The 25,845-nt window shown below is 57.7% G+C and overlaps 1 protein-coding gene across 1 annotated transcript; it reads right to left on the bottom strand.

Moving 5' to 3' along the window:
• Window positions 1-1,087: 1,087 nt before the first annotated feature.
• On the bottom strand, window positions 1,088-20,377 carry LOC104631346 (uncharacterized). Its single transcript, XM_075746991.1, is given in 7 exon segments — window positions 1,088-2,601; window positions 16,468-17,814; window positions 17,994-18,101; window positions 18,693-18,819; window positions 18,929-18,961; window positions 18,963-19,095; window positions 19,680-20,377. Coding segments are annotated over 7 exon segments (3,465 nt in total). The 5' UTR covers window positions 20,357-20,377; the 3' UTR covers window positions 1,088-1,561.
• Between the last annotated feature and the right edge of the window lie 5,468 nt (window positions 20,378-25,845).

The following is a 25,845-nucleotide window of genomic DNA, read 5'->3' as shown; positions in this document are numbered from 1 at the left end:
AGATCAAGGAGCAGGTCCTCCTGGAAACTATGATCCGGCACATGGAAAATGAGGAGGTGATTGGTGACAGCCAACATGGCTTCACTAAGGGCAAATCGTGCCTGACAAATTTTGGTGGTCTTCTACGACGGGGTTACAGCGCTGGTGGATAAGGGAAGAGTGACATCTACCTGGACTTGTGGAAAGCATTGGACGCTGTCCCGCATGACACCCTTGTCTTGAAATTGGAGAGACATGTATTTGATGGATGGAGGACTTGGTGGATAAGGAATCGGCTGGACAGTCACACTCAGAGAGTTGCGGTCAACGGCTTGATGTCCAAGCGGAGACCAGTGAGGAGTGGTGTTCCTCAGGGGTCAGGACTGGGACCGGCGCTGTTCAACATCTTTGTCAGTGACGTGGACAGTGGGATCGAGTGCACCCTCAACAAGTTTGCTGACGACACTGAGCTGTGTGGTGTGGTCTCCTAATAGCTGAGATACTGGTCCGTACAGGTGGGCAGTAGGACAGATTCTCTTTGAGTTGCTGGACCTTCCCCGACAAATGTCCGCCACATGGGTTGGGTACGTTGGACTTCATCAAGATCTGTGGGTAACTGTGCGTTGTCCAGGTCATCATAAACCATCTCCCACATGGCTAATTCCCTCAGGGACTGGATACCTCTCTCCATGGTGGTCCACTTGCCTGGGTGACATACAACATCTTCACTGAAGGGACACCTTTCCCTCACGCCTTGTCCATGCCCCCTTCCCTGGACAGGGATCCCAGCTGCTTGGCTTCCCTTCCCTCCAGTTCCAGGCTACTGGCCCCATTATCCCAGGACCAGAGCAGCCAGGTGCTCCCCTGGATGGTGGCTGAAATCCTGTTGCACATCTCGCAGCTCACTCAGGGTTTGAGATTAGGTGGTTACTGTCTTGCTTATGAGTTTTTCCTCTCCGAGGAAGAGGAGGAACCCACAACTTTTTTAAAAAATGCTCTGGTCAGATCTGTTGTTATTTCAACCCTTCAGTCTCACGCAGCCGCTTGCTCACTCCTCCCCCTCGGTAGGATGGGGAGGAGAATTTGAAGAAAAAGTAAAACTCATGGGTTCGAATAAAGACAGTTTAATAGGACAACAAAGGAAGAGAAAATAATAATGATAAAAGAATATAGGAAACGAGAGATGCACAATGCAATTGCTCACCACCTGCTGACCAACGCCCAACCCAGCCTTGAGCAGAAATCACGCCCTCGGCCAGCTCCCCCCGAGTTGATATACTGAGCACGATGCCATATGGTATGGAATATCCCTTTGGCCAGTCTGGGTCACCTGTCCTACCTGTGTTCCCTCCCATCCTCTGGTGCACCCTCAGCCTCCTTGCTGGTGGGGCAGTGGGAGAAGCTGAAAAGTCCTTGACCTGGTAAACACTGCTGAGCAACAACCAAAACAGCAGTCTGTTATCATCCCAAATCCAAACCACAGCACTATACCCGCTACCACGAGGAAAATTAACTCTATCCCAGCTGAAACCAGGACATCTCCCCACAGTCCTCGGCACCCCACAGCCCCTCAACAGCAGTTTCAGGTGCTGCTGGGCTGCGGAGGTGGCCCCAGGCTGGGAGTGCTGTGGGTTTGCTGCTGAGCCAGCATGATCCCCTCGTCCTGAGCCTGCGTCTCGCAGTGGCCGCACTGGAAGGGCTCATCCTCTGCCCTTCTTTCCGTTAGGGATGGACCCCCACCCTCCCACTGGACACTCTGTGGCACTGCCGATGAGATCCGGTGCACCCGCTGGTGCCTCTTCAGGTTATGCTTCTGGCTGCAGGTCTTGCCACACTCGCTGCACTTGTAGGGCTTCTCACCGGTGTGGACCCGCTGGTGGGCAGTGAGGGTACTGCTGTCTCTGAAGGCCTTGGGGCAGTGGGTGCAGGCGAAGGGTCGCTCCCCAGAGTGAATGCGCTGGTGGACAGTGAGGGTCTTCTTGTCCCTGAAGGCTTTGGGGCACTGCTGGCATGCAAAGGGTCGCTCCCCAGTGTGGATGCGCTGGTGGACAGTGAGGGTACTGCTGTCCCTGAAGGCCTTTGAGCAGTAGGCGCAGGCGAAGGGTCGCTCCCCAGAGTGGATACGCTGGTGGGCCCTGAGTGTCTTCTTGTACCTGAAGGTCTTGGGGCAGTGGGCACAGGCAAAGGGGCGCTCCCCAGAGTGGATACGCTGGTGGGCAGTGAGAGTCTTCTTGTACATGAAGGCCTTGGGGCACTGGGTGCAGGCAAAAGGGTAGTCACTTGTGTGGACCCACTGGTGGGCTGTAAGGCTACTGCTGTCCTTAAAGGCCTTTGGGCACTGGTTGCAGGTGAAGGGGCGTTCCCCAGCATGGCTTCGCTTGTGGGCTGTGAGGTTCTTCTTGTACATGAAGGCCTTGGGGCAGTGGGTACAGGCGAAGGGGCGCTCCCCAGTGTGGATGCGCTGGTGGATGACCAGATGGCGCTCCTGGCTGAAGTGATGGCAACAGTGGCTGCAGGCAAACGGCTTCTCACTGGTGTGAACGTGCTGGTGTCTCAGCAGGTGATGCTTGTGGCCAAAGCGCTTCCCGCAGTCAGTGCAGATGAACGGCCGCTCACCCGTGTGTCTCCGTGCATGGACAGCCAATGCTGACTGGTGCTTGAAGCTTTTGTTGCACTCGGGACATGTAGGGGGGGTCTTCTCCAGCGGCCGGGGGGTCGGCAAGGGGTGGAGGCGAGGACGCCCTGAGGAACCCCCCCGGCTCCTGCTTGGCCGGCTGTGGGTCGAGCGCCCCCGACGCCTCCTGCCCCGCTTGGGCATCCCTGGGAGCAGGGTGGTGGGTGCGGGCAGCGCCTCGGGGACCCCACCGGCCTCCCTCTGCGTCCCAGGGTCACCGGCTGCTGGGGAGAAGAGGCTGGGGTCACTGCCGGGGACTGGATGGGCATGTGGGACCCCTCCCCATGGCCAGCAGCACGGGCACCCCGCCAACACCCACCCTTCCTGCTGCACAGAGCATCTGGGGCCCAGGGGACGCTGCTGCTGGAACCCCCCAGAACCCTCACAGCCCCCGGGTACCAACCTGAGACAGGGGTCCAATGGCTCCGCCGTGTCCTGGGGGGGTCTGGCACACACGGCAGCTCTGCTCGCTCCATCTGGCAGATGATCTCTGGCTTGATCACAGGCCAGCCTGTCCAGGGCAGAGAGAGAGGCACCCTCTCCCACATTGTCGGGACGGCATCGCCAGCCAACCCCCACCCGCAGCCCCAGCATCTCCCCCCAACTCTGCTCCTCTCTCCTGTCCCTGCCCACCTACGGCTTTGGCCACCCCATCCCTGCACCTACAGCCTCCTCTCGCCTTGTCCTCATCACCTCGTCCACTCGCCTGCTCACAGCACCTGGGAATGGTTCATCGCTGCACCAGGGAGGAGTGGCCATGAAAAGCCACTCTTTACCGCGCATTTCTTTACCGAGAGGGTGGTCAAACCCTGGAACAGGCTTCCTGGAGAGGTGGTCAATGCACCAGGCTTGTCAGGATTTAAGAGGTGTTTGGACAATGCCCATAATAACAGGCTTGAACCTTTGGTCAGCCCTGAAGGGGTCAGGCAGTGGGACTAGATGGTCATTGCAGCTCACTTCCAAAGGAAATAGTCCAGTTCTATTCTGTTCTGTTCTGTTCTATCCTATCCTATCCTATCCTACCCCGTTCCATTCTCCTAGTCTCTCTACCAGGACCACTCTCCGCAGGAGGCTGCCTGGCAGGGTAAAACCTGCGATCACAACCCCTACGTCAGCGCTCGGACACCAATGGCGACAGCTGGATTTTCCCTTTCCAGGCTCCAGCTCCGTTACAGAGGTGAACTGCAGCTCGACCCCAGCCCGGCGGCACCGGAGAGAGTCCTCACCCAGCGAGGCGACCGCCTGGTAGTTCTCCAGCATCACCTCCCGGTAGAGCCGCCGCTGCCAGTCCGCCAGCTCTGCCCACTCCTCGTGGGAGAAGTAGATGGCCACGTCCTCAAAGGTCACCGACATCTGCAGCAAGAAGCACGCCCGGCTCGGCACGCCCTGCCGTGCGTTTGCCGAGCCCCTCCGCTGAAATCCTGCCAGTGCCGGACAGCGCCGGGACAGCTCAGACCCCCACCTTGCCGCAGCGGCCTGGAGTCCGGCGTGCCGCTGGCCCTCGGCGCGCAGACGGAGGCAGGTACAGCTACTTGTGCGGGAAGACGGCGGTGGGATGCGCCGGGGTCTGCAGGAGAGGCCTGTCCCGTGAGCAGCCGCGCCGGCCGGCGCAGCAAGGACAGAGGGGCCCTGCCAAGCACAACACCTGGATTCAGAAGAAATCGCGGGCAGAAGCGCACTTACCTGCCAACAGCCGCCTTCCCTTCCAGCCAGAGCCTTCAAAACTCCTGCTAAAAGCACCGACCCCAAGAGCGTGGCCCACGCAGCCGGCCGGCAAAAGGCGAGAACTCGCCAGGAAAAGGGGCCCTGGGGAAGCTCGCGACTCCCCAAACGGGCCTGCGGTGCCCAAGGAGAGCAGGAGCAAGATGTGCCGGGCTGTCCCGGGGGGTCTGACCACCCGTCCCATCCCGTCCCGGGCCGAGCCGAGCCCTGCCCAGCGCCCGTGTCGGCAGGGCCGGAGCCAGGGGGTCCGGGCGGGTGGGACGCGGAGCAGCGTGTCCGCCTGGGCACAGGGGCCCCGTGGCGAGACAGGGAAAGGCCGGGCAGGGGCGAGCACGGGGGGGCGCCGGGCACCGGGGGGGGCCGGCAGGGCCGGGGGCGGCCGGCCGGCGGAGGGGAGCGCAGGGGAGAGGCCGTCGGGGCCGGGGTGCCCTCTCGGGGCGGGGGTCAGCGCCCATCCCCGTGCCGCGGGCCCGCCGCCCCCCGCCCCTACCTGCGCCGGGGCCTCTCCGACAGACCGGCCGGGCCGCAGGCAGGGACAAAGGCGGCCCCGGGAGCCGCCGGCCGCGTCAGCCAGGGAGGGCCGCCCGCCGCCGGTGCAGCACGGGAGCTGTAGTCCTGCCGCTCCGCTCCTCTCCGCCCGGCTCGGCTGGGCTGGGCTGGGCTCGGGGGGCGGGTGGGTGCTCCCCACGTCCCCCCCCGACCCTGCTGCAGGGATGCGGGTGCCCCCGACACAGCGGGGATGTGGGTGCCACACACACACGCAGGGATGCCGCCGCTGCGCCCCAGCGAGCTGTCGAGATCCCGGCAGAGCTGGTAGAGCTCGCTGCCCCGACCGGACACCCGCTCGCCGTCGATGGCTTTGAGGCCGGGGAACATGTCCGCCAAGGTGGCGCGGTAAGCCGGGGCGGCACAGAGCGGGTTGGCGAGGCGGGCGAGGGGGTCGCGCAGGCGCAGGCTCTCCAGGCGCCGCAGCCCCGTCAGGCACCGCAGCTGCTGCAGGCTGCTCACCTGGTTACCGGCCAGGTTGAGTTTCTGGAGGTTGTGGCAGGAGCCGAGCGGCTCCAGGCTGGCGATGCGGTTGCGGGAGAGGTTGAGGACAGTGAGGGCCTTGAGGGCGGCCAGCGGCCCCAGCTGGGCGATGGCGTTGCCAGAGACGTCAGAGAACATGAGACTGGTTTGGGTTGAAGGGACCTCACAGCCCACCCAGTGCCACCCCTGCCATGGGCAGGGACACCCTCCGCTAGCCCAGCTTGCCCAAAGCCCCATCCAACCTGGCCTTGAACACTGCCAGGGAGCCAGGGGCAGCCACAGCTTCTCGGGGCACCCTGTGCCAGGGCCTCAGCACCCTCACAGGGAAGGATTGCTGCCTCCCATCCCATCTCCATCTCTCCTCCTGCAGCTTCAGGCCATTCCCCTTGGCCTGTCCCTCCCTGCCCTTGGCACCAGCCCCTCTCCAGCTTTCCTGGAGCCCCTGCAGGGACTGGAAGGGGCTCCAAGGTCTCCCCGCAGCCTTCTCTTCTCCAGGCTGAACCAGCCCAACTCTCTCAGCCTGAGGTCTCCAGAGCAGAGGTGCTCCAGCCCTCGCAGCATCTCCGTGGCCTCCTCTGGACTCGCCCCAACAGCTCCGTGTCCTTCTTGTCCTGGGCCCCCCCCGAGCTGGACGCAGCACTGCAGGGGGGTCTCCCCAGAGCGGAGCAGAGGGGCAGAATCCCCTCCCTGGACCTGCTGCTCACGCTGCTGGACACGCAGCCCAGGACACGGGTGGCTTTCTGGGCTGCGAGAACACATTGACGGTTCATGTGGAGCTTCTCCCCCACCAACACCCCCAAGTCCTTCCCCTCAGGGCTGCTCTCCATCCATTCTCCCACCTCTCAAGCCTGTCAAGGTCCCTCTGGATGACATCCTGTCCTTGTTTTGGCTGGGATAGAGTTAATTTTCTTCCTAGCAGCTGGTACATTGCTGTGTTTTGGATTTAGGATGGAACAATGTTGATAACACGCAGATGTTTTTAGTTGTTGCCAAGCAGTCAAGGACTTTTTGGCTTCTCATACTGTCCTGCCAGCAAGAAGGAGGGAGCGCCCAAGACACTGCGGGGGGGGGACGCAGCCAGGGCAGCCGACCCAAACTGTCCAAAAGGATATTCCATAGCATCATGCTCCCTAGGTAACTGGGGGTGGACCGGGAGGCAAGACAGCTCAGGATCTTGCAGAGCATTGACTTCAAGTGGCAAGAAATTGTGCTGTTCATCACTTGTTTTTTTCAATTGTCTCCTTCCTCCCACTGCCCCACTGGGAGAAGGGAGTGAGTGAACAGCTGTGTGGTTGTTTTACTGCAGACCTGGTTAAACCACAACGACGCTTTTGGTGCCCAACTTGGGGCACGAAGGGTTGAGATAACGACAGATCTGACCAGAGTGTTTTAAAACAAATTAGTTGTAAGCGTACATTGTATTAGTTTAATAGTTGCTGGACGCAATGTTGTATTATTTGTTCGCATGGTTGTGTCATGTAAGCCCTTACTTGTATTAGGTATTCCCTACGGTGCTGTTTATCTTCTCTGAGAGCTGGATGAGAATGTTCTTTCTGCTGCACTCTGTACTACTCGCTTACGATAACATTATTGTCCATGAGAATGATTTGGTCTGCGTATTCAGCATTGCTGTCACTTCCGTACCTCGGGCGCTATCTCCTGGGAATTATTAGGAATCACACTCTCTCACTTTTTTCTGCGGAGAACCAACCTCTGGGGGACACTGGGGGGGGGAACACCTTCACCTTCCCTTTCCCACCAGGCTAGTTACAACAGCTCTTGGGAGTTTTTAATGCCCTTGGGATGTTCAGACCAGCATGGTCCTATTGCTACATCTCCTGAATGTGTTCCAGGTCTTGTTCAGGGTTCGACAACTATGTAAGAATATCCCCCAGAGATCTGCCCCGAGGCTGGGTAGTTGTGAGTGGCAGGGTGTGTGGGACAGCACGGGCAAGGACCTAGGGCAGTGGGCACCTCCCGTGCTCTGGAACTTCACCCCTGAACAAGTGCAGAATCCTGAAAAAATGGTAAAATACTTGGAAAAAGGATGCTGTCACCCTGGCAATTCCAGAGAGACACAAATCACTGCAAGGTGCTGGGGCCTGGCCCATGCCTACCGAGGCCTGTTCAACACCATTCAGTACCCTCACGGGGAAGAGAAGGTCTCTGGATCTGACCACCAAACGACAGGCGCTACGACGAGGCCAACCCCGGCAACAGGCACTGTGACTCAACCAAAAAACCAGCCTGTGCTGGTATCAGTTGCCCTTGCACAGAAGAGGAAAGACACACAAAAAAAGAGTTCGTTTTGTAAGGGATGACGATGAACCTGGGCCATCAGGAGAACAGGAGGAAGAGGCAGAACCAGAGGTAATCACCCGATCCCTGTCCCTGAGTGAGCTGCGAGATATGTGAAAGGATTTCATCCGTCGTCCAGGGGAGCACCTGGCTGCTCTGGTCCTGGGATAATGGGGCCAGTAGCCTGGAACTGGAGGGAGGGGAAGCCAAGCAGGTGGGATCCCTGTCCAGGGAAGGGGGCACGGACAAGGCGTGAGGGAAAAAGACACAAGTCTTCAGCCTCTGGAGGTGACTTCTTTCAAGTATGAGGGAAAGGTGTCCCTTCAGTGAAGATGTTGTATGTCACCCAGGCAAGTGGACCACCATGGAGAGAGGTATCCAGTCCCTGAGGGAATTAGCCATGTGGGAGATGGTTTATGATGACCTGGACAACGCACAGTTACCCACAGATCTTGATGAAGTCCAACGTACCCAACCCATGTGGCGGACATTTGTCCGGGAAGGTCCAACAACTCAAAGAGAATCTGTCCTACTGCCCACCTGTACGGACCAGTATCTCAGCTATTAGGAGACCACACCACACAGCTCAGTGTCGTCAGCAAACTTGCTGAGGGTGCACTCGATCCCACTGTCCACGTCGCTGACAAAGATGTTGAACAGCGCCGGTCCCAGTCCCGACCCCTGAGGAATACCACTCCTCACTGGTCTCCGCTTGGACATCAAGCCGTTGACCGCAACTCTCTGAGTGTGACTGTCCAGCCGATTCCTTATCCACCAAGTCCTCCATCCATCAAATACATGTCTCTCCAATTTCAAGACAAGGGTGTCATGCGGGACAGCGTCCAATGCTTTCCACAAGTCCAGGTAGATGTCACTCTTCCCTTATCCACCAGCGCTGTAACCCCGTCGTAGAAGACCACCAAAATTTGTCAGGCACGATTTGCCCTTAGTGAAGCCATGTTGGCTGTCACCAATCACCTCCTCATTTTCCATGTGCCGGATCATAGTTTCCAGGAGGACCTGCTCCTTGATCTTGCCGGGCACAGAGGGGAGACTGACCGGCCTGTAGTTCCCCGGGTCTTCCTTTTTTCTCTTTTTAAAAATGAGGGGTTTGGTTTCCCTTTTCCAGTCAGCGGGAACTTCACTGGACTGCCACGACTTCTCAAATATGATGCATCGTGGCTTAGCCACTTCATCCACCAGTTCCCTCAGGACCTGTGGATGCATCTCATCAGGCCCCATGGACTTGTGCGCCTTCAGGCTCCTTAGATGATCTTAAACCTGATCTTCTCCTACAGTGGGCAGTTCTTCATTGTCCTAGTCCCTGCCTTTGCCTTCTGCGACTTAGGCGGTGCAGCTGGAGCACTTGTCGGTGAAGACTGAGGTAAGAAAAGTCATTTAGGACCTTAGTCTTCTCCATATCCTGGGTATCAAGGTCTTCTGTTTCCTTCCGGAAGGGGCCCACAATTTCCCCGGTCTTCCTTTTATCGCTGACGTACCTATAGAAGCTTTTCTTGCTGCCCCTGATGTCCTTGGCCAGATTTAATTCTGTCAGGGCTTTAGCTTTCCTAACCTGACCTCTGGTGGCTCAGACAGTTTCTCTCTATTCCTCCCAGGCTACCTGCCCTTCTTCCACCCTCCGTAGGCTTCCTTTTTGGGTTTGAGTTTGCCCAGGAGCTCCTTGTTCATCCATGCAGGCCTCCTGACTTCCTCTTTGTTGGGATGCATCGCTCCTGAGGAGCGAGGAGGAGATCCTTGAATACTAACCAGATTTCTTGGGCCCCTCTTCCCTCCAGGACCTTGTCCCATGGTACCTACTAAGCAGGTCCCGGGAGAGGCCCAAGTCTGTTCTCCTGATGTCCAGGGTAGTGAGCTTGCTGTGCACCCTCCTCGCTGCCCTGCGGATCTTGAACTCCACCATTTCATGGTCACTGCAGCCAAGGCTGCCCTTGAGCTTCACATCGCCTCCTCGTTGGTGAGAACAAGGTCCAGCATGGCACCTCTCCTCATTGGCTCCTCTGTCACTTGGAGAAGGAAGTTATCATCCACGCATTCCAGGAACTTCCCGGACTGCTTGTGCCTTGCTGTGCTGTCCCTCCCACAGACAGCAGGGTGGTTGAAGTCCCCCATGAGAACCAGGGCTTGTGACCGTGAGGCTGCTCCTATCTGTCTGTAGAGGGCCTCATCCACTCGATCTTCCTGGTCTGGTGGCCTGTAGCAGACCCCCACTATAGTGTCCCCTGTCCCTGCCCTCCCTTCAGCCCTGGCCCATAAGCTCTCGGTGGCTCCTCACCCACCCCCACGCAGAGCTCCATGCATTCCCACGGGTCATTGACATAGAGGTGACACCCCCTCCTCGTCTGCCCTGCCTGTCCTTGCTAAAGAGCCTGTAGCCTTCCATTCCAACACTCCAGTCCTAGGAGCCACCCCGTCACGTCTCCGTGATGCCGATGAGATCACAGCCCTGCAGGCATGTGCATGTCTCCAACTCCTCTTGTTTGTTCCCCATGCTACGGGTGTTTGCACAGAGGCATTTCAGTTGGGCCCAGATGAAGCTGACTGACTGGCTGGAATTCCTTTGTGCTGCACTTCAGGTGCTCTCCTGCTGACCTGCGATCCTTCTCCCGGCTCTGGGCATCTCTTGCTGGCACTGGCATCAGACTGGTAGGAGTGGGATGGACTGAGGTTCCCCTCCCCTGGCAACTTTAGTTTAAAGCCCTCTTCACCAGCTTGGTAAGCCTATGACCAAGATGCTCTTGCCCTTCTCTGACAGATGGACCCCATCTGCCCCCAGCAGACCAGGTTTCTCAAAGCGAGTCCCATGGTCTAGGTAGCCAAAGCCCTTGCTGTGGCACCAGTCCTGTGACCATTTGTTGACTCGCCAGAGTTGACTGGCCCTTTCATACCCCTTCCTTTTGACCAGGAGGATTGAGGAAAACACTGCCTGTGCTCCAGAGTCCCTTGGTGCTGCTCCCAGGGCTCTGTCATCCTTCCTGATGCTCCTCAGACTGCTCCTGGCTGTGTCACTGGAGCCCACGTGAAACAACAGCAGCAGATACTAGTCAGTGGACTGTAGGAGGCTTGGTAGTCTCTCGGTGACATCCCCGATCCAAGCCCCCGGTAAGCAGTACACCTCTCTTGAGCCTCAGGTGGGCACATGGGTGCCTCTGTACCTCTCAGAAATGTCAGCTACTACTAATGCCTGTCGCCTTTTCTTAGTTGTGCTGGTTGTTATATGGAAGCAGACCGGGCTGCCTTAGTTCCAGCATCTCTCCTGATGTGCCAGGTCTTTCCTCTTCCGTCTGCAGAGTGGTGAAGCAGTTCTGCTTCTCAGGCTTTGGGGGAAGTCTGTTCCTTCTGCCGGTCCTTGCTACCACAAGCTTCCATTCTTCTGCATTATTGCAGTGATAGTAGTGATGACAGGGTATTTAGCAATTAACGTCACACAATTTAATTCATTGGCTCTTCTCACCCAAAATCAGATCCCCTTGAGGCACACATCGGACTTCCCCATCCTTCCGCATCACTCACCAAGCGTACCCAGGTCCTTGAGCTAAGGCAATCCCGCGCATGGGTTTGCCTTTGCCCGAGGCAGGAATAACCCAGACTGTCTCCCCCAACATATTCTTCACGTGTACTATGGGGACTTTATCCCCTTCTACAGGACGTGGCAGTTTTGACTGGGCAGGGCCAGCCCCATTGGCAGATCCCCTGGTGTTGACTAACCGATGGCCTTTGCTAAGCGTGTGTCCCAATGGCTGAGGGTCCCACCACCCATTGCTCTCAGGGTAGTCTTTAGCAGTCCCTTGTACTGTTCAATGTTCTTACAGGCTGGTGCGTGATGGGGGATGTGATACACCCACTCGATGCCACGCTCTTTGGCCCAGGTGTTTATGAGGTTGCTTTGGAAATGCGTCCTGTTGTCCGACTCAGTTCTTTCTGAGGTGCCATGTCGCCACGGGACTTGCTTTTCAAGGCCCAGGATAGTGTTCTGGGTGGTGGCATGGGGCACGGGATGTTTCCAGCCATCCGGTGGTTGCTTCCACCATTGTAAGTACGTAGCACTTGCCTTGGGGGGTTTGTGGGAGTGTGACGTAATCGATCTGCCAGATCGCCTAGTGTTGACTAACCAGATGGCCTTTGCTAAATGTGTATCCCAATGTCTGAAGGACCCACCACCCGCTGCTCTCAGTGGGTGTGTGATATAATCGATCTGCCAGGCCTCCACATACCGATATTTCAGCCATCGTCCTCCATACCAGACAGGCTTTACCCACTCGGCTTGATGACTGTACGACTCCACAACCTCTCTGCGCAGCCTGTCCCAGTGTTCGAACGGTCACCCTCAGAGGGAAGAAGTTTTTCCTCATGTTCAGATGGAACTTCCTGTGGTCCAGTTTGTGCCCGTTGCCCCTTGTCCTGTCACTGGGCACCACTGAAAAGTTTGGCTCCTTCCTCTTGACACCCACCCTTTAGATATTTATAAGCATTAGTGAGATCCCCTCTCGGTCTTCTCTTCTCCAGGCTAACCAGCCCCAGCTCTCTCAGCCTTTCCTTGTACGAGAGATGCTCCAGTCCCCTCATCATCCTCATAGCCCTCCGCTGGACTCTCCCCAGTAGTTCCTTGTTGTTCTTGAACTGGGGAGCCCAGCACTGGACACAGAACTCCAGATGTGGCCTCAGCAGGGCAGAGCAGAGGGGGAGGAGAACCTCCCTCGACCTGCTGGCCACGCTCTTCTTCATGCATCCCAGGACACCATTGGCCTTCTTGGCCATGCAGACAAACTGCTGGCTCATGGAGAGCTTGTTGTCCACCAGGACTCCCAGGTCCCTCTCCATAGCGCTGCTTCCCAGCAGGTCACTCCCTAACCTGTACTGGTGCTGGGGTTATTCCACCCTGGGTGCAGGACCCTACACTTGCCCTTACTGAATTTCATTTGGTTCCTCTCTGCCCAACTCTCCAGCCTGTCCAGGTCTCGCTGAATGGCAGCGCAGGCTCCTGATGTGCCAACCACTCCTCCCAGTTTGGTATCGTCAGCAAACTTGCTGAGGGTGTACTCTGTCCCCTTGTCCAGGTCATTGATGAATATGTTGAACAAGACCAGACCCAGTACTGACGCCTCAGGCACACCACTAACTACTGGCCTCCAACTAGGCTCTGTGCCACTTATCACAACCCTCTGGGCCATGCCATTCAGCCAGTTCTCAACCCACCTCACTGTCCACTCATCTAACCAACACTTCCTTGGCTTGCCTATGAGGATGTTATGGGAGATGGTGTCAAAAGCCTGGATGAAGTCAAGGTAGACAACATGCACTGCTCTCCCTTCATCCACCCAGCCAGTCATGCCATCATAGGCGGCTATCAGATTGGTCAGGCATGATTTCCCCTTGGTGAATCCATGCTGACCACTCCCGATAACCTTCTTTTCCTCCACATGTTTACTGATGACCCCCAGAATGAGCTGTTCCATCCCCTTTCCAGGGATGGAGGTGAGGCTGGCTGGCCTGTAGTTTCCTGGGTCCTCCTTACCCTCCTCATTCTCGCACTCAGTCGTGGCGTGACTTCATTCAGGCCACGATAATCTACTGTCAGTCTCTCCACTCTATTTGACTTCTGCACTGGCCATATGGGACTGTTAAAGGGTGACTGGGTTCTGCTGATGATCTCCCTGGCTCTCCAGTTGACAAATCAGCTTAGGGATGGGAATCAGGGAGTCTCGGTTGGTGCAATATTGCTTGCATACACCTTTGTGGTAGCGATCGGCACCTGTTCTTCTTCGACCCTGAGCAACCCCACAAGGGTCCTCCGAGAGACCGAGCAAGGTAGAGAGATGTTCAGTTTTCCCCATCTCCATGGCAGCTATGCCAAAAGCCCACCGGTACCCTCTTGGGGCCTTGAAATACCCTCCTCGGAGGTAGTCTGTGCCCAGGATGCACAGAGCCTCTGGGCCAGTCACAACGGGATGCTTTTCCCAGTCATTCCCAGTTAGACTCACTTTGTCCTCCCGTATAGTCAGCTGTTGGGATGCCCCTGTCACTCCAGAAATACAGATGGGTTCTGCCCCTTCACAGATGGCATTCGGGGACACTGTGCACCGGTGTCCACTAGAGCCTTGTCCTCCTGGGGGTCTGACGTGCCAGGCCATCGGATCCACACGGTCCAGGAAACCCGGTTGTGCCTCTCCTCCACCTGGCTGGAGGCAGGGCCCCTCTAGTCCTGCTCATCATATTTGCTACTCACTTCTTGTAAAAATGACTTAGAGGTGCCTTCAAGAGGATCATATGTACAAGTAGGTCTTCTACTTGGTGTGGGGAACTGCCCACTGGAAACAGGAGTGGCATTTTTCTTGGAAGAATCCCCATTCATGACTGGTTTTCCTTGGAAGTCATGTACTCGTGCGTCAAGGTTTGAGGGATAGAGATAGGGTGGTTAATGTCTCATTTAAGAGTTCTTCCTCTCCCTCTCAGGAGGAGGAGAAACCCACCTGCTAATTTCTACCTCTGGGGGAAGCAGGGAATTCTTCCTCTTCCTCCTGTTCTCATGATGGCCCTGCTTCAGATTAGTCTGCCTCCTCCTGCAGAGGAGGGCTTCTTCCTCCTGCTCCTTCTTAAGAGAAGTTTCTCAATGCCTTACTAAACGAGATGACTTCTGCTTCCAGTATTTCTTCTTGTCTATAAGGGCAACTGATACCGGCATGTGTTTGTCCCCTGCTTCAGCTGCACAGCCTGTTGCAGGGGTTGGAGTAACCGCGGTGCCTTTGGTTTGGCGGTCAGATCCAGAGACCTTCTCTTCCCCTTGAGGGTTCTGAATGGTGTTGAACAGGCCTCGGTAGGCATGGGCCAGGCCCCAGCACCTTGCAGTGATTTGTGTCTCTCTGGAATTGCCAGGGTGACAGCATCCTTTTTCCAAGTATTTTACCATTTTTTCAGGATTCTGCACTTGTTCAGGGGTGAAGTTCCAGAGCACGGGAGGTGCCCACTGCCCTAGGTCCTTGCCCGTGCTGTCCCACACACCCTGCCACTCACAACTACCCAGCCTCGGGGCAGATCTCTGGGGGATATTCTTACATAGTTGTCGAACCCTGAACAAGACCTGGAACACATTCAGGAGATGTAGCAATAGGACCATGCTGGTCTGAACATCCCAAGGCTATTCATAGAATCATGCAACCAAAGAATGGTTTGGGTTGGAAGGGACCTTAAACATCATCCAGTTCCAACCCCTGCTATGGGCAGGGACACCCTCCACTAGCCCAGCTTGCCCAAAGCCCCATCCAGCCTGGGACTTGAACACTGCCAGGGAGCCAGAGGCAGCCACAGCTTCTCTGGGCAACCTCTGCCAGAGCCTCAGCACCCTCACAGGGAAGGATTGCTGCCTCCCATCCCATCTCCATCTCCCCTTCTGGAGCTTCAGGCCATTCCCCTTGACCTGTCACTTCCTGCCCTTGTCAACAGTCCCTCTCCAGCTTTCCTGGAGCCTCCAAGTCCTTCTCCTTAGGGTTGCTCTCACTCTATGAAAGACTTTCGAGAGCTGTTGTAACTAGCCTGGAAGAGAAAGTACCCCCCGCCGGCACCTTCCCCATAGACTGGTTTTCTGAGGAGAAAAGATAGAGTGTAATTATTAATCATTTGTAAGAGATGGCTCCCCAGGTATGGGCATGACAGCAATGCCGAGTACCAACACCAGCTTATCTTCATGACCAGCGATGTTATCATGTCATTAGTCGATATTACACAGTATAGCAAAAAGAGAATCCTGACCCCTCTGCAGAGGTGATAAACAGCGCCACAGGGAATACATGCAGCAAGCACGCGTTTACACACCACAGCCATGAGAATGAAGAAAACACCATTGTGTCCAGCGACTATTTAACTAATATAAGAAATGCCTATAACAACTTTGTTTTAACATGCTCTGGTCAGATCTATCATTATCTGAACCCTTCCGGCCCCACAATGGGCGCCAAAAAGGATTGTCGTGGTTCAGCCCCAGCTGGTAGCTGAGCACCACCTGGCTGCTCACAAACTCCTCCCCTTGTCAGGATGGGGAGGAGAATTCGGAGAAAAAGTAAAACTCATGGGTTCGAATAAAGACAGTTTAATAGGACAACAAAGGAAGAGAAAATAATAATGATAATGATAAAGGAATATAGAAAACGAGAGATGCACAATGCAATTGCTCACCACCTGCTGACCAATGCCCAGCCCATCCCTGAGTAGCAATCACACCCCCGGCCATCTCCCCCCCATTTTATATACTGAGCACACCACCATATGGTATGGAATATCCCTTTGGCCAGTCTGGGTCACCTGTCCTGTCCGTGTTCCCTCCCGTCCTCTGGTGCACCCTCAGCCTCCTCGCTGGTGGGGCAGTGGGAGAAGCTGAAAAGTCCTTGACCTGGTAAACACTGCTGAGCAACAACCAAAACAGCAGTCTGTTATCATCCCAAATCCAAAACACAGCTCTAGACCCACTACCACGAGGAAAATTAACTCTATCCCAGCTGAAACCAGGACATCTCCCCACAGTCCCTGGCACCCCGCAGCCCCTCAACAGCAGTTTCAGTTGGTGCTGGGCTGCGGAGGTGGCCCCAGGGTGGGGGTGCCGTGGTGTACTGGTAAGCCAGCATGATCCCCTTGTCCTGAAACCGCTTCTCGCACTGGCCGCACCGGAACGGCTTGTCCTCTGCCCACTACTCCACCAGGGATGGACCTCCCAGTCTCCTACCCTCTGCCCTCTGGCACTGTTGGCAGGCTCCGATGAATCTGCTGGTGCCTCTCCAAGTTACGCTTCTGGCTGAGGGTCTTGCCGCACTCGCTGCACTTGTAGGGCTTCTCACCAGTGTGGACCCGCTGGTGTACAGTGAGGCTACCGCTGTCCATGAAGGCCTTGGGGCAGTGGGCGCAGGCAAAGGGACGTTCCCCAGAATGGATGCGCTCGTGGACGATGAGAGTCTTCTTGTCCCTGAAAGCTTTGGGACAGTGAGCGCAGACAAAGGGGCGCTCCCCAGTGTGGATGCGCTGGTGAACAGTGAGGGTCTTCTTCTCCCTAAAAGCCTTGGAGCAGTGGGTGCAGGCAAAGGGGCGCTCCCTGGTGTGGACCCGCTGGTGGGCAGCGAGGGTTTTCTTGTACATGAAGGCCTTGGGACAGTGGGCGCAGGCGAAGGGGCGCTCCCTGGTGTGGACCCGCTGGTGGGCTGTGAGAGTCTTCTTGTACATGAAGGCCTTGGGGCACTGTGGACAGGGAAAGGGGCGCTCACTGGTGTGGACCCGCTGGTGAACAGCGAGGGTACTGCTGTCCCTGAAGGCCTTGGGGCAGTGGGCACAGGCAAAGGGTCGCTCCCCGGTGTGGATGCGCTGGTGGATGACGAGGGTCTTCTTATCCCTGAAGGCCTTGGGGCACTGGTCGCAGGCAAAGGGGCGTTCACCAGTGTGGAGGAGCTGGTGGGCCATGAGGGTCTTCTTGTACCTGAACGCCTTGGGGCAGTGGGCACAGGCAAAGGGGTGCTCCCCATTGTGGATCAGCTGGTGGGCGATGAGGGTCTTCTTGTACCTGAAGGCCTTGGGGCAGTGGGTGCAGGCAAAGGGACGATCCCCAGTGTGGATGTGCTGGTGGGCAGTGAGGCTACTGCTGTCCCGGAAGGAACTGGGGCACTGGGCGCAGGTGAAGGGTCGCTCCCCGGTGTGGGTGCGCTGGTGGATGACCAGGTAACACCTATCACTGAAGCGGTGGCCACAGTCGCTGCAGGCAAAGGGCTTCTCACCGGTGTGCACGTGCCGGTGTCTCAGCAGGTGATGCTTGTAGCTGAAACGCTTCCCACAGTCGGTGCAGAGGAAGGGCCGCTCACCCGTGTGGCTCCGCATGTGGACAGCCAACGCCGACTGGCTCCTGAAGCTCTTGTTGCACTCCGAACATGTGGGGGGGGTCTTCTTCAGTGGCCGGGGTGTTGGGAGGGAGGAACCCCCCTGGCTCCTGCCTGGCTGGTTGTGGGCTGAGTACCCCCGACGCCTCCTGCCCCGCTTGGGCATCCCCGGGAGCAGGGCGGTGGGTGCCAGCGGCCCCTCGGGGACCCCCCCGGCCTCCCTCTGCGTCCCAGGGTCGCCAGCTGCTGGGGAGAAGAGGCTGGGGTCACTGCCGGGGACTGGATGGGCACGTGGGACCCCTCCCCATGGCCAGCGGCACGGGCACCCTGCCAACACCCACCCTTCCTGCTGCACAGAGCATCTGGGGCCCAGGGGACGCTGCTGCTGGAACCCCCCACAACCCTCACAGCCCCCTGGTACCAACCTGAGACAGGGGTCCGGTGGCTCCGCCGTGTCCTGGGGGGGTCTGGCACACACGGCAGCTCTGCTCGCTCCATCTGGCAGATGATCTCTGGCTTGATCACAGGCCAGCCTGTCCGGGGCAGAGAGAGAGGCACCCTCTCCCGTACTGCCGGGACAGCATCGCCGGACCCCGCCACCTGCAGCCCCAGCATCTCCCCCCAACTCTGCTCCTCTCTCCTGTCCCTGCCCGTCTACAGCTTCGGCCCCCCCGTCCCTGCACCTACAGCCTCCTCTCGCCTTGTCCTCGGTCACCTCGTCCGCTTGCCTGCTGACAGCGCCTGGGAATGGTTCATCACTGCGCCAGGGAGGCTTTGGTCAGCCAGGAACTCTGGTCAGCCCTGAAGGGGTCAGGCAGCGGGACTAGATGGTTGTGGTAGGTCCCTTCCAAATGAAATAGTCCAGTTCTGTTCTGTTCTGTCCTATCCTATCCTATCCTATCCTATCCTATCCTATCCTATCCCGTTCCATTCTCCTAGTCTCTCTACCAGGACCGCTCTCCGCAGGAGGCTGCCTGGCAGGGTAAAACCTGCGATCACAACCCCTACGTCAGCGCTCGGGCACCAACGGCGACAGCTGGATTTTCCCTTTCCAGGCTCCAGCTCCGTTACAGAGGTGAACTGCAGCTCGACCCCAGCCCGGCGGCACCGGAGAGAGTCCTCACCCAGCGAGGCGACCGCCTGGTAGTTCTCCAGCATCACCTCCCGGTAGAGCCGCCGCTGCCAGTCCGCCAGCTCTGCCCACTCCTCACGGGAGAAGTAGATGGCCACGTCCTCAAAGGTCACCGACATCTGCAGCAAGAAGCACGCCCGGCTCAGCACGCCCTGCCGCGCATTCGCCGAGCCCCTCCGCTGAAATCCTGCCAGTGCCGGACAGCGCCGGGACAGCTCAGACCCCCACCTTGCCGCAGCGGCCTGGAGTCCGGCGTGCCGCTGGCCCTCGGCGCGCAGACGGAGGCAGGTACAGCTACTTGTGCGGGAAGACGGCGGTGGGATGCGCCGGGGTCCGCAGGAGAGGCCTGTCCCGTGAGCAGCCGCGCCGGCCGGCGCAGCAAGGACAGAGGGGCCCTGCCAAGCACAACACCTGGATTCAGAAGAAATCGCGGGCAGAAGCGCACTTACCTGCCAACAGCCGCCTTCCCTTCCAGCCAGAGCCTTCAAAACTCCTGCTAAAAGCACCGACCCCAAGAGCGTGGCCCACGCAGCCGGCCGGCAAAAGGCGAGAACTCGCCAGGAAAAGGGGCCCTGGGGAAGCTCGCGACTCCTCAAACGGGCCTGCGGTGCCCAAGGAGAGCAGGAGCAAGATGTGCCGGGCTGTCCCGGGGGGTCTGACCACCCGTCCCGTCGTGTCCCGGGCCGAGCCGAGCCCTGCCCGGCGCCCGTGTCGGCAGGGCCGGAGCCAGGGGGTCCGGGCGGGTGGGACGCGGAGCAGCGTGTCCGCCTGGGCACGGGGGCCCCGTGGCGAGACAGGGAAAGGCCGGGCAGGGGCGAGCACGGGGGGGCGCCGGGCACCGGGGGGGGGCCGGCAGGGCCGGGGGCGGCCGGCCGGCGGAGGGGAGCGCAGGGGAGAGGCCGTCGGGGCCGGGGTGCCCTCTCGGGGCGGGGGTCAGCGCCCATCCCCGTGCCGCGGGCCCGCCGCCCCCCGCCCCTACCTGCGCCGGGGCCTCTCCGACAGACCGGCCGGGCCGCAGGCAGGGACAAAGGCGGCCCCGGGAGCCGCCGGCCGCGTCAGCCAGGGAGGGCCGCCCGCCGCCGGTGCAGCACGGGAGCTGTAGTCCTGCCGCTCCGCTCTGCTCCGCCCGGCTCGGCTGGGCTGGGCTGGGCTCGGGGGGCGGGTGGGTGCTCCCCACGTCCCCCCCCGACCCTGCTGCAGGGATGCGGGTGCCCCCGACACAGCGGGGATGTGGGTGCCACACACACACGCAGGGATGCCGCCGCCGCGCCCCAGCGAGCTGTCGAGATCCCGGCAGAGCTGGTAGAGCTCGCTGCCCCGACCGGACACCCGCTCGCCGTCGATGGCTTTGAGGCCGGGGAACATGTCCGCCAAGGCGGCGCGGTAAGCCGGGGCAGCACAGAGCGGGTTGGCGAGGCGGGCGAGGGGGTCGCGCAGGCGCAGGCTCTCCAGGCGCCGCAGCCCCGTCAGGCACCGCAGCTGCTGCAGGCTGCTCACCTGGTTACCGGCCAGGTTGAGTTTCTGGAGGTTGTGGCAGGAGCCGAGCGGCTCCAGGCTGGCGATGCGGTTGCGGGAGAGGTTGAGGACAGTGAGGGCCTTGAGGGCGGCCAGCGGCCCCAGCTGGGCGATGGCGTTGCCAGAGACGTCAGAGAACATGAGACTGGTTTGGGTTGAAGGGACCTCACAGCCCACCCAGTGCCACCCCTGCCATGGGCAGGGACACCCTCCGCTAGCCCAGCTTGCCCAAAGCCCCATCCAACCTGGCCTTGAACACTGCCAGGGAGCCAGGGGCAGCCCCAGCTTCTCGGGGCAACCTCTGCCAGGGCCTCAGCACCCTCCCAGGGAAGGATTGCTGCCTCCCATCCCATCTCCATCTCTCCTCCTGCAGCTTCAGGCCATTCCCCTTGGCCTGTCCCTCCCTGCCCTTGGCACCAGCCCCTCTCCAGCTTTCCTGGAGCCCCTGCAGGGACTGGAAGGGGCTCCAAGGCCTCCCCGCAGCCTTCTCTTCTCCAGGCTGAACCAGCCCAACTCTCTCAGCCTGAGGTCTCCAGAGCAGAGGTGCTCCAGCCCTCGCAGCATCTCCGTGGCCTCCTCTGGACTCGCCCCAACAGCTCCGTGTCCTTCTTGTCCTGGGCCCCCCCCCGAGCTGGACGCAGCACTGCAGGGGGGTCTCCCCAGAGCGGAGCAGAGGGGCAGAATCCCCTCCCTCGACCTGCTGCTCACGCTGCTGGACACGCAACCCAGGACACGGGTGGCTTTCTGGGCTGCGAGAACACATTGACGGTTCATGTGGAGCTTCTCCCCCACCAACACCCCCAAGTCCTTCCCCTCAGGGCTGCTCTCCATCCATTCTCCCACCTCTCAAGCCTGTCAAGGTCCCTCTGGATGACATCCTGTCCTTGTTTTGGCTGGGATAGAGTTAATTTTCTTCCTAGCAGCTGGTACATTGCTGTGTTTTGGATTTAGGATGGAACAATGTTGATAACACGCAGATGTTTTTAGTTGTTGCCAAGCAGTCAAGGACTTTTTGGCTTCTCATACTGTCCTGCCAGCAAGAAGGAGGGAGCGCCCAAGACACTGGGGGGGGGGACGCAGCCAGGGCAGCCGACCCAAACTGTCCAAAAGGATATTCCATAGCATCATGCTCCCTAGGTAACTGGGGGTGGACCGGGAGGCAAGACAGCTCAGGATCTTGCAGAGCATTGACTTCAAGTGGCAAGAAATTGTGCTGCTCATCACTTGTTTTTTTCAATTGTCTCCTTCCTCCCACTGCCCCGCTGGGAGAAGGGAGTGAGTGAACAGCTGTGTGGTTGTTTTACTGCAGACCTGGTTAAACCACAACGACGCTTTTGGTGCCCAACTTGGGGCACGAAGGGTTGAGATAACGACAGATCTGACCAGAGTGTTTTAAAACAAATTAGTTGTAAGCGTACATTGTATTAGTTTAATAGTTGCTGGACGCAATGTTGTATTATTTGTTCGCATGGTTGTGTCATGTAAGCCCTTACTTGTATTAGGTATTCCCTACGGTGCTGTTTATCTTCTCTGAGAGCTGGATGAGAATGTTCTTTCTGCTGCACTCTGTACTACTCGCTTACGATAACATTATTGTCCATGAGAATGATTTGGTCTGCGTATTCAGCATTGCTGTCACTTCCGTACCTCGGGCGCTATCTCCTGGGAATTATTAGGAATCACACTCTCTCACTTTTTTCTGCGGAGAACCAACCTCTGGGGGACACTGGGGGGGGGAACACCTTCACCTTCCCTTTCCCACCAGGCTAGTTACAACAGCTCTTGGGAGTTTTTAATGCCCTTGGGATGTTCAGACCAGCATGGTCCTATTGCTACATCTCCTGAATGTGTTCCAGGTCTTGTTCAGGGTTCGACAACTATGTAAGAATATCCCCCAGAGATCTGCCCCGAGGCTGGGTAGTTGTGAGTGGCAGGGTGTGTGGGACAGCACGGGCAAGGACCTAGGGCAGTGGGCACCTCCCGTGCTCTGGAACTTCACCCCTGAACAAGTGCAGAATCCTGAAAAAATGGTAAAATACTTGGAAAAAGGATGCTGTCACCCTGGCAATTCCAGAGAGACACAAATCACTGCAAGGTGCTGGGGCCTGGCCCATGCCTACCGAGGCCTGTTCAACACCATTCAGTACCCTCACGGGGAAGAGAAGGTCTCTGGATCTGACCACCAAACGACAGGCGCTACGACGAGGCCAACCCCGGCAACAGGCACTGTGACTCAACCAAAAAACCAGCCTGTGCTGGTATCAGTTGCCCTTGCACAGAAGAGGAAAGACACACAAAAAAAGAGTTCGTTTTGTAAGGGATGACGATGAACCTGGGCCATCAGGAGAACAGGAGGAAGAGGCAGAACCAGAGGTAATCACCCGATCCCTGTCCCTGAGTGAGCTGCGAGATATGTGAAAGGATTTCATCCGTCGTCCAGGGGAGCACCTGGCTGCTCTGGTCCTGGGATAATGGGGCCAGTAGCCTGGAACTGGAGGGAAGGGAAGCCAAGCAGCTGGGATTCCTGTCCAGGGAAGGGGGCACGGACAAGGCGTGAGGGAAAAAGACACAAGTCTTCAGCCTCTGGAGGTGACTTCTTTCAAGTATGAGGGAAAGGTGTCCCTTCAGTGAAGATGTTGTATGTCACCCAGGCAAGTGGACCACCATGGAGAGAGGTATCCAGTCCCTGAGGGAATTAGCCATGCGGGAGATGGTTTATGATGACCTGGACAACGCACAGTTACCCACAGATCTTGATGAAGTCCAACGTACCCAACCCATGTGGCGGACATTTGTACGGAGCGCACCATCGTCGTACACCAACTCATTGGCAGTGATGGACTGGGAAGGCGAAGAGGCGCCAATGGTGGATGAAGTGGCTGGCCGACTTCGGCAATACGAAGAAAGTCTCTCGTCCTCCCTTGTCTCGGCTCTGGAGAAACTGTCCTGGAAGGTCCAGCAACTCAAAGAGAATCTGTCCTACTGCCCACCTGTACGGACCAGTATCTCAGCTATTAGGAGACCACACCACACAGCTCAGTGTCGTCAGCACTCGATCCCACTGTCCACGTCGCTGACAAAGATGTTGAACAGCGCCGGTCCCAGTCCCGACCCCTGAGGAACACCACTCCTCACTGGTCTCCGCTTGGACATCAAGCCGTTGACCGCAACTCTCTGAGTGTGACTGTCCAGCCGATTCCTTATCCACCAAGTCCTCCATCCATCAAATACATGTCTCTCCAATTTCAAGACAAGGGTGTCATGCGGGACAGCGTCCAATGCTTTCCACAAGTCCAGGTAGATGTCACTCTTCCCTTATCCACCAGCGCTGTAACCCCGTCGTAGAAGACCACCAAAATTTGTCAGGCACGATTTGCCCTTAGTGAAGCCATGTTGGCTGTCACCAATCACCTCCTCATTTTCCATGTGCCGGATCATAGTTTCCAGGAGGACCTGCTCCTTGATCTTGACGGGCACAGAGGGGAGACTGACCGGCCTGTAGTTCCCTGGGTCTTCCTTTTTTCTCTTTTTTAAAAATGAGGGGTTTGGTTTCCCTTTTCCAGTCAGCGGGAACTTCACTGGACTGCCACGACTTCTCAAATATGATGCATCGTGGCTTAGCCACTTCATCCACCAGTTCCCTCAGGACCTGTGGATGCATCTCATCAGGCCCCATGGACTTGTGCGCCTTCAGGCTCCTTAGATGATCTTAAACCTGATCTTCTCCTACAGTGGGCAGTTCTTCATTGTCCTAGTCCCTGCCTTTGCCTTCTGCGACTTAGGCGGTGCAGCTGGAGCACTTGTCGGTGAAGACTGAGGTAAGAAAAGTCATTTAGCACCTTAGTCTTCTCCATATCCTGGGTATCAAGGTCTTCTGTTTCCTTCCGGAAGGGGCCCACAATTTCCCCGGTCTTCCTTTTATCGCTGACGTACCTATAGAAGCTTTTCTTGCTGCCCCTGATGTCCTTGGCCAGATTTAATTCTGTCAGGGCTTTAGCTTTCCTAACCTGACCTCTGGTGGCTCAGACAGTTTCTCTCTATTCCTCCCAGGCTACCTGCCCTTCTTCCACCCTCCGTAGGCTTCCTTTTTGGGTTTGAGTTTGCCCAGGAGCTCCTTGTTCATCCATGCAGGCCTCCTGACTTCCTCTTTGTTGGGATGCATCGCTCCTGAGGAGCGAGGAGGAGATCCTTGAATACTAACCAGATTTCTTGGGCCCCTCTTCCCTCCAGGACCTTGTCCCATGGTACCTACTAAGCAGGTCCCGGGAGAGGCCCAAGTCTGTTCTCCTGATGTCCAGGGTAGTGAGCTTGCTGTGCACCCTCCTCGCTGCCCTGCGGATCTTGAACTCCACCATTTCATGGTCACTGCAGCCAAGGCTGCCCTTGAGCTTCACATCGCCTCCTCGTTGGTGAGAACAAGGTCCAGCATGGCACCTCTCCTCATTGGCTCCTCTGTCACTTGGAGAAGGAAGTTATCATCCACGCATTCCAGGAACTTCCCGGACTGCTTGTGCCTTGCTGTGCTGTCCCTCCCACAGACAGCAGGGTGGTTGAAGTCCCCCATGAGAACCAGGGCTTGTGACCGTGAGGCTGCTCCTATCTGTCTGTAGAGGGCCTCATCCACTCGATCTTCCTGGTCTGGTGGCCTGTAGCAGACCCCCACTATAGTGTCCCCTGTCCCTGCCCTCCCTTCAGCCCTGGCCCATAAGCTCTCGGTGGCTCCTCACCCACCCCCACGCAGAGCTCCATGCATTCCCACGGGTCATTGACATAGAGGTGACACCCCCTCCTCGTCTGCCCTGCCTGTCCTTGCTAAAGAGCCTGTAGCCTTCCATTCCAACACTCCAGTCCTAGGAGCCACCCCGTCACGTCTCCGTGATGCCGATGAGATCACAGCCCTGCAGGCATGTGCATGTCTCCAACTCCTCTTGTTTGTTCCCCATGCTACGGGTGTTTGCACAGAGGCATTTCAGTTGGGCCCAGATGAAGCTGACTGACTGGCTGGAATTCCTTCGTGCTGCACTTCAGGTGCTCTCCTGCTGACCTGCGATCCTTCTCCCGGCTCTGGGCATCTCTTGCTGGCACTGGCATCAGACTGGTAGGAGTGGGATGGACTGAGGTTCCCCTCCCCTGGCAACTTTAGTTTAAAGCCCTCTTCACCAGCTTGGTAAGCCTATGACCAAGATGCTCTTGCCCTTCTCTGACAGATGGACCCCATCTGCCCCCAGCAGACCAGGTTTCTCAAAGCGAGTCCCATGGTCTAGGTAGCCAAAGCCCTTGCTGTGGCACCAGTCCTGTGACCATTTGTTGACTCGCCAGAGTTGACTGGCCCTTTCATACCCCTTCCTTTTGACCAGGAGGATTGAGGAAAACACTGCCTGTGCTCCAGAGTCCCTTGGTGCTGCTCCCAGGGCTCTGTCATCCTTCCTGATGCTCCTCAGACTGCTCCTGGCTGTGTCACTGGAGCCCACGTGAAACAACAGCAGCAGATACTAGTCAGTGGACTGTAGGAGGCTTGGTAGTCTCTCGGTGACATCCCCGATCCAAGCCCCCAGTAAGCAGTACACCTCTCTTGAGCCTCAGGTGGGCACATGGGTGCCTCTGTACCTCTCAGAAATGTCAGCTACTAC

The sequence above is a fragment of the Balearica regulorum genome, chromosome 2 (genome assembly GCF_011004875.1).
Source record: "Balearica regulorum gibbericeps isolate bBalReg1 chromosome 2, bBalReg1.pri, whole genome shotgun sequence".
In the NCBI taxonomy this organism is placed as follows: domain Eukaryota; kingdom Metazoa; phylum Chordata; class Aves; order Gruiformes; family Gruidae; genus Balearica; species Balearica regulorum.
This window is presented reverse-complemented; position numbering and strand designations above follow the sequence as displayed.